The 7,924-nt window shown below is 41.3% G+C and overlaps 1 protein-coding gene across 2 annotated transcripts in view; it reads right to left on the bottom strand.

Annotated features, from left to right (window-relative positions):
* The window catches only part of LOC135106771 (inverted formin-2-like), a 24,302-nt gene extending 19,574 nt beyond the window's left edge, over positions 1-4,728 (bottom strand). Inside the window, exons 1-4 of one of the 2 annotated variants that reach the window (XM_064016063.1) lie at positions 4,616-4,728; positions 3,096-3,596; positions 1,525-2,332; positions 1,058-1,153 (exon numbers count right to left, since the gene is read on the bottom strand). In XM_064016063.1, coding sequence (XP_063872133.1) covers positions 1,058-1,153; positions 1,525-2,280 — 852 coding nt within the window. In that variant the 5' untranslated portion in view covers positions 2,281-2,332; positions 3,096-3,596; positions 4,616-4,728. The remainder of the gene's footprint in view (positions 1-1,057; positions 1,154-1,524; positions 2,333-3,095; positions 3,597-4,615) is intronic. The other variant, XM_064016062.1, reaches the window with a different exon arrangement.
* Between the last annotated feature and the right edge of the window lie 3,196 nt (positions 4,729-7,924).

The following is a 7,924-nucleotide window of genomic DNA, read 5'->3' as shown; positions in this document are numbered from 1 at the left end:
GTGCATCGTGGTGACTGGAGTAAACACGCTGCATTATCTGTTATCTGGGTGTTAAAGAATTAACAAACAATTATTAAACCAATTACTGGTCGTTCCAGTAACGGATATTTTATTTTATTTTTTTGTCATCAACACCAAAAACCTTTCGTTTGACTGGATCCTTGACAAATACTTAACCTTTACATATCGAATTCGAAGGAGCAAAGAAAGTCATCACGTGCGGGGAAATGAACGGATGTCACCTTTATCTCCCGCCCTCCACACACACACACATACACACATACGTCACAAAACCTTTCCCGGAAGTGAGGACCAGCAGGACACGAACTTTGTGAGTGCGGGGTTGCGTGCCGCCCAAGATAAGTTACCGTGTCCTGTACAGACACCAATGTTTACTTCCAAAGGTACACCACTATTGACTGAGATGAGATGCAAGCATTATTTTCCTGGCCGCCTCCACAATCAGTGTACAGCGTTGCTCCATCACCGGGACATCGCCACACTGCAGCTCCCTACTTCCGGGAATGGACATTTTATGACACTGTTGATCTAAACATACAATGACTCGACGTTATGAATATTACGATGCAATCATACAAACGACTATTACTATAAAATACATGCTGTGTGCAGAATATTTCCTACAAGATTCGGTTCAGTCCGGGTTTTTTTTTTTTTTATGTAAGAGGGAGACGCTGGCCAAGGACAAAAAAAAAGGAAGAAAAAAAGAGGGGGCTGGTTCCCACTTTAAGACATGAATTTTTTTGATTGCATAATTTAACTTGGCGCTACTTAAGTGGAAAGCACACAGTTGCTGAAGAAAAGTAATAAAAAATGCACGAAAGGATAAAAATACAGATAATTACTGAGCAGCACGTGTATCTTCCTACACTTCACGTGAGCCCGCTTGAAAGCCGTCCAATTAAACTAAATTCTCCCCAGTAAAATATGTGTTTTCATGCTATTATTCATATATCTTCCAGTTTTTAATTCAAAGCATTTATTCAGACTTCTTTCATATCCGACCTTCCACCATCATAGTGAAGAAAACACGTACCATCTCCATGAGCTTCTTGAGCCCCGAGTAGTTGGCCACGGTAGGGAAGCGAAGCAGCGCCACGGCCGTCTCTGCGTCCCAGTTGTCGATGTTGCCCTGTTGTGCAGAGAGAGAGAGAGAGAGAGAGAGAGAGAGAGAGAGAGAGAGAGAGAGAGAGAGAGAGAGAGAGAGAGAGAGAGAGAGAGAGAGAGAGATTCATTAATGTGACTTTTCTTGCAGAAGCACATCAGTAGAAATTGTTTAAGTAAATATGTACTCATAAACTTAAAATACCAACTGATATCTCTTCAGGAAAATCTTTTAGAAAGACAAGATATTATAATGTGTAAAAATGAATTATATTCAAATGTCATTCATGACCCCTTCTAATCCAGCTTTTGAAATAATTATTTAAACCCTCTTATTATTTTAGGAGTGTTTTCTCTTATCATGTGTATCTAAAATCACCTTGTCTTGCTTTCTCTCACCTGGGCAATGTCTTCCAACATGTTTGATGAAGATATCTTCCTCTCGGACCCTGATGAAAGGCTGGAGCTCGAGGAGGAGCGTCGAAAGCATCCCTCTTCACTATGTCCTCCCTGCACTACTTCCCTCGCTGCTGTGGTCCATTTCATTGTCGAGTGTTTCTTGACAACCTTTTTTGGAGTGGTCGGGGTAGAAGAGACAGAGCCAGCATTGCTAGAGTTGCTGGTGGAATCAAAGTCATCTGATGGAATGGAGTCAGTGAGGCTGAGGGAAGTGTCGACAGTACTGGAGGTGGAGTCTATAGGGAGAGCAGGGCTGGTAGAGGCTAACGATGGGTCGGCAGCGGTCAAAGCAGAGTCGGTGAGACAGACATCATTGCCTGGAGAATCAGTTACAGAGCATGAGCTAAATTCGTCGACAAAGGAAGAGGGTAACTCAGCAGGGGAGGCAGAGGAGGATGCTGCCGAGCCATTTTGTCCCTCAGTGAATGTCATATGTGTAGGGTGGGAGTCACCGGTGTCTCTCGGTCTGTTTTCTTCCCCTCTTTGGCTGGATGTAAGATGATTATCCTCGTCTCCTTTTCCTTCCTCCCGTCTCGTCCAGTCCTCTAGCTCCGCGTTGGTTCCTTCAGGCGGGAGCAGAGAGTCGGAAGCAACGGCATGGACGGTATTAATGTCGCTGCCATTACTCTCCTCGAAGGCATCGTAGTATTCGTCGTCACTCGGAGATGGACTTTTCTTTCTCCGATTTGTTGCCATTTTGGAGTGGCGGCAGAGGTACAGGTTTCTAGAGCACAGATGCGCCACACTGCTGCAACAAAAACATTGCTTAAGCTACTACCAAAGAGGTGTACGAGCCGAGGCAGGTGTAGTGTAGCATATCATTAGACAAGTGTGCCAGGTGAAGGCCGACACCTGGCCGGTGGTAATACTGAGAATGCACACGTACACCCGAAACTGTGCCGCGCAGAGAGAGAGAGAGAGAGAGAGAGAGAGAGAGAGAGAGAGAGAGAGAGAGAGAGAGAGAGAGAGAGAGAGAGAGAGAGAGAGAGAGAGAGAGAGAGAGACAGGCAGACAAACAGACAGACATAAAGGGTATATAGCTAATTGACACTCGACTGGTATTGTAAAATTTATGTATTGTGTTCAGTACAAGGTCATCCCCACATCTTTCACACACACACACACACACACACACACACACACACACACATACACACACACACAGTCATATAGATCTTGTGACAAAAGTATGTGATTGCAGGAAAGTTTTAAGTTAGAATATAAGGCACAGGTTTCAACTATATGACATATCCACAGTCAAGTTTAGATGCAGACAGATGTATGGAGAGATAGATACACAGACAGATGTATAGATAAATAGATAGTTGACCCGCATTTCAGCATCAATACGTGTCATACTGTGTACAACAATAATAACCAACTACATAAGGCTATAATAATAATGCTAACAATAATAACACCAATAACAACAACAACAACAACAACAACAACAACAATAATAATAATAATAATAATAATAATAATAATAATAATAATAATACACTACCCACCTCAGTGCGCGACCTTAGCTGTGAGCGAGGTGGGCGGCAGCAAAGGCAGGCAGCACTTGACTGGGCCTCACATCCATGCACCCACACGCACTGCTCACCAACACTGTACTGGCTCTCACTGTTTTTTTTTTTTTTCTTATCTATTTACTTTTTCACACACGCGTTGATGATAATGTTTAGTCCCACCATGATCCAATAGATGAGGCAGTGATATGGTGTGACAAAACATGCAATCACGTTGACTCTTCCTAAATAGCACGAACTTGTTTGCAATATTTTCTGAGCAACATTCATGGAACTGAAATGTGCAACAAATGCATGTTGGTGTTTGATCTTATGTTTGGTCACGTTACTTTCAGGGAGTCAGGGTTTCCTGCACCACCGCCTCTCTGCCCAGCAAGGACAGGACTGACTTCCCACGCCATATACGGCTGCTTAAGACTTAGGACTGGAGAGTGGTCCCGCAAGGGCAACCCACAGGAAACAGCTTGCTCAGTATTTCTTAAATGGAAAAAAATATATTTCATTATAGAAGACTTCCGAGAATCTAGAGGTAAGCTAACTTCTATACTTTTATACTAAGATTTCTTAGTATAAAAAAAGAAAGGATGCTCGTCATATATATATATATATATATATATATATATATATATATATATATATATATATATATATATATATATATATATATATTATAAATTTATTTATTTTATTTATTTATTTTTTGGCATAGAAAGGAAGGAAAATTGACATTCGATACATCGGGATCCCACTCAGTCTGGCGGCAGTGCTTGTGGACTGGGCGACGATATATCTGCACACTTAGTAGTAGACAATGTTTATCCCACCCCTATTTTTTTTTTTTTTCCACCCCTCAAGGGCAAGGGACTACAAGCGAGAAGTAAAGAAAAACTGGTGTGTAATACATGATCACTGCGATTAGATCTCGTTCCGTCTCCGAAATAACATCATAAAAGTGTTCAGCTCTGCTATGGCCACAAAGCTGGTAATATTTTCCATTAGTAGCACAAAAAGATCCTACATGTGATGCACAACTAACAACTTCGTCCCTGCGGCATTATCCGGAATGTAATATATACTACGTCGCTAAGAGGGAAAAACACTTAGTCAAGTGTTAATATTTCCTGTAACGATTAGCTTTTAATTATAGTGTGTGTGTGTGTGTGTGTGTGTGTGTGAAGGTGGGAGGTATATAGTGTGGGTGGATGGGTGTGTGGAGAAGTAGGTCAGGGTGTGTGGGTGTGATTACTGTAAGTAGCGATACGGGGGTGATGAAACTTTGCTTTGTCTCGAAGCATGTGTCAAGCTGGCAGGCACAGATCGGTGCTTGATCACGACAGATAAAAAATAAAATCAATTTGCGCATTAACTTCACCGCAATGTCTTATGAAAACACTTTTTTTTCTGCCACAAGTTTATCGTGTGCATTCTGTCTTCACTGGATATTCGATCCCTCTCACGGTCCTCACTGGGAAACTCCTCACTGGTAGGATACATACCACACTCCTTCCTCGACCACTAGCGATGAAACACTGTCAGTCTGTTAATGGGGCAAGTTTTTCTTTATATATCGTTCATTATCACAATCTTTGGCAACTGAATTTCATGGTGATAATGTATGGGATTCTAAACCAGATGTATATTTGCTTATGAAAAAAATTGTGGTTTGTGCCTGTGAGAGATTGTGAAAGGAATAGTCATGAAGGAAAGAAGAGAAAGAAGAATGTAATTATGATTAACTTAAAAATACTCTTCCGAAATCCACACAACAGGCACCTCAAGCAACAGTTTGGAGGGACTTCAACGCAACTTATCTGACTCCGAGGATTTCCTTCATGGTGCTCGATAGAATTAAGTGCATGAAACTTTCATAGTTATTGCTGTACTTGGAAAACATCTGCTTACGTAATGAACACAATTACCTCGTCTCTTCTCTCACCCAGCACGGACCTCCAACAATAGCCTCTCTTTAACTTTGCCTTAATAATAAACCTTAACAGCAAAACCACAGTACGTGGACAAAGAACAGAACTTATTTCTTAATGCACTGCACCTAAAATTCTGCCACTTACCACTTCACATGCCTATCAGCAGGAATGAGACAAGATTATAGATTCACCCCATCGGGAACTCTGGCATCTGTTCCGCCGCTGCCAACACCGCCGACTCATCACCAGGATGAACAAACATGTATGGTCGAAAACCCTTTAATTGTAAACTGTGGGAAGATCCCTAAATACTACTGGCAGTGACGAAACACCTCCCGAGGCGTGCTGGTGTGTCTGTGTGTGTGTGTGTGTGTGTGTGTGTGTAGGGGTGACGAGAATGTGTGTATGTTCAGGAATGAATAGAATATAGTGTGTGTGTGTGTGTGTGTGTGTGTGTACTGGCACCATAACAGGGGTGAATCATAAGTGACGTAATGGTTATTAAATTGTATTCTTTTTATTTTTATTATTGCTGTTGGTAATCTACTTCTTATTGTTATTATTATTATTATTATTATTATTATTATTCTTATTATTATTATAATTATTGTTGTTGTTGTTGGTGGTGGTGGTGATGGTGGCGATGCTTGCGATATTTTTTTCTCCCCTTCCTGTTTTTTCATCGTTGTCGTAGTTGCACTCATTATCATCATCATCATTACCGTCCTTGTCATCATAAGTAGTAATAGTAGTACTAGTAGTAGTAGTAGTAGCAGTAGATGTTATTGTTGTTGTTTTTATTGTTGCTTTTATTATGTAGTTATATATTTTTTGTTCTTGATATTATTATTATTATTATTATTATTATTAGTAGTAGTAGTAGTAGTAGTAGTAGTAGTAGTAGTAGTAGTAGTAGCAGCAGCAGCAGCAGCAGCAGCAGTGGCAGTAGCAGTAGCAGCAACAGCAGTAGCAGCAGCAGCAGTAGCAGCAGCAGCAGTAGCAGTATTAGTAGGAGGAGCAGCAGCAGCAGCAGCATCAGCAGCAGTGACAGCAGTAGCAATGATATCTATGACACGTCACTGATGCAACACGTAAAACCCTAGAGTTACCGTTCGTAGTGTTCAGAAAAAAACGCTTGTAAAGGGCGACCCTCTTGCGCCCTTTGTGATCTGTAAAAATTTCTCATTGCTGTCAAGAAAACCCATCTCTCATTCCACTGAGAGAGAGAGGAGGGGGAGGGAAGCACAACGTGACTCACATGTGTTAGAGGAATGATGAAAGATAATGTATTTCCTCCCTCTCAAACCACTTACGCTTTTCACTTACTCCTTATACGACCATCCATCATAGATTACTTGGCGCCTCTCGCTTCTCGCACCTGATCCCAACTTGCTAAGCCATTCCTGAGGCTCAAGAAGAAGGAAAAAAAAAAAAAAATGACTGGGACGAACGAAGAGGCACCTTCTCTACCCCCTTCTCTCTCGGTCGTGACAGCCATAACTGCCGGCCCGGAGCCAGTGCGCCGGATAACCTTGGACATGACTTCACCAAGAGATGCCGGTTGTCTCCTGTTACCTCAAACACTATTTTCTTACCTCGTTTTACTCTGCCCGTGTCTCTTCGTTAGGGTTTTTAACTTCCTAGCAGTTTTTTTTTTTTTTTTTCTTTTTCATCCTTTCTTCTGTTAAGTAAGCACGTACGTGAAGTGTGTCGCAAGCGTCCGTTGGTCCCTGACCTTCAGGGAATACTATAGCCATCGTGATACTGCTTCCGTTGTGTGCCACATAAAACCTGTTTGTGCAATGTCCTGTATTTCCGTTACAGGAGACCCGAGGCGTTCGTGTAGGAATCACTCATTGGTGTGTGTGTGTGTGTGTGTGTGTGTGTGTGTCAGTTTTTTTTTTTTTTTTTCTTAAAGTTAAAGGTGCAGAGAGAGAGAGAGAGAGAGAGAGAGAGAGAGAGAGAGAGAGAGAGAGAGAGAGAGAGAGAGAGAGAGAGAGAGAGATTTATGTAACTTCCTTAAACGCATATCAGTTTCATCATTTGATTCCTAACTACCACCACCACCACCAGTAACATCGGCAACAACACCAACAACAGCGACGACGATTTTTTGTGGCTTCGATTCATTATAAACCTTCCCTATGATTTTGTTGCTATAACTACTAATTAATATTTCTTCTTCCTGCTTAACGTGACCGTACCCATCAGGTTTCAGATAGAAAGCACACTGAAGAATTTTTGCTTTTCATGTGCAGGAAGCCGCGGCCCTCTCCCCTAACGCCCACCACCTTAGGAGCTCAGGGACTTGTTGATCATGAGTTGCAAGGAAAGACGACGCCAGAATATTATAAGTGGCGTGAATTATTTTCTGTTGCTGTTGTTGTTGTTGTTGGTGGTGGTGGTGGTGGTGTCAGTGTTTTTGTTGTGGTGGTGAACCGAGACGACGCAAGAAAAAAAAAATAATAAAGAAAGAAAAATAAAGCCTCTTCTCAGTACTCAAGTTAAGCAGCGCGCGACACACCTTCAAAACACTCAGGCACATGTAATTGAGGTAATGCGGATAAATATCAATAGGATTCCAATTACCTAGTGAACCAGGGGAAAAAAGCAATTTTTTTTCACTTAATATTTTTTTTTTACTTATTTTCTACTTTGTGCATTTTTTTTGTGTAGTCATTGGCTAGCCTAGTTAAAACGCAAACTAAATAATAATAATAATAATGATAATAATAATAATAATAATAATAATAATAATAATAATAATAATAATAATAATACAGAACAAAACAACAACAGCTTAACTCACGTGCATCATGTTCGTCTGAGTCACGAGGGTACAGATTTTCCGAGCACGGAGTGGCGAACAATCTCCTTGAC

This window comes from Scylla paramamosain, chromosome 14 (assembly GCF_035594125.1).
Source record: "Scylla paramamosain isolate STU-SP2022 chromosome 14, ASM3559412v1, whole genome shotgun sequence".
Classification (NCBI taxonomy): domain Eukaryota; kingdom Metazoa; phylum Arthropoda; class Malacostraca; order Decapoda; family Portunidae; genus Scylla; species Scylla paramamosain.
This window is presented reverse-complemented; position numbering and strand designations above follow the sequence as displayed.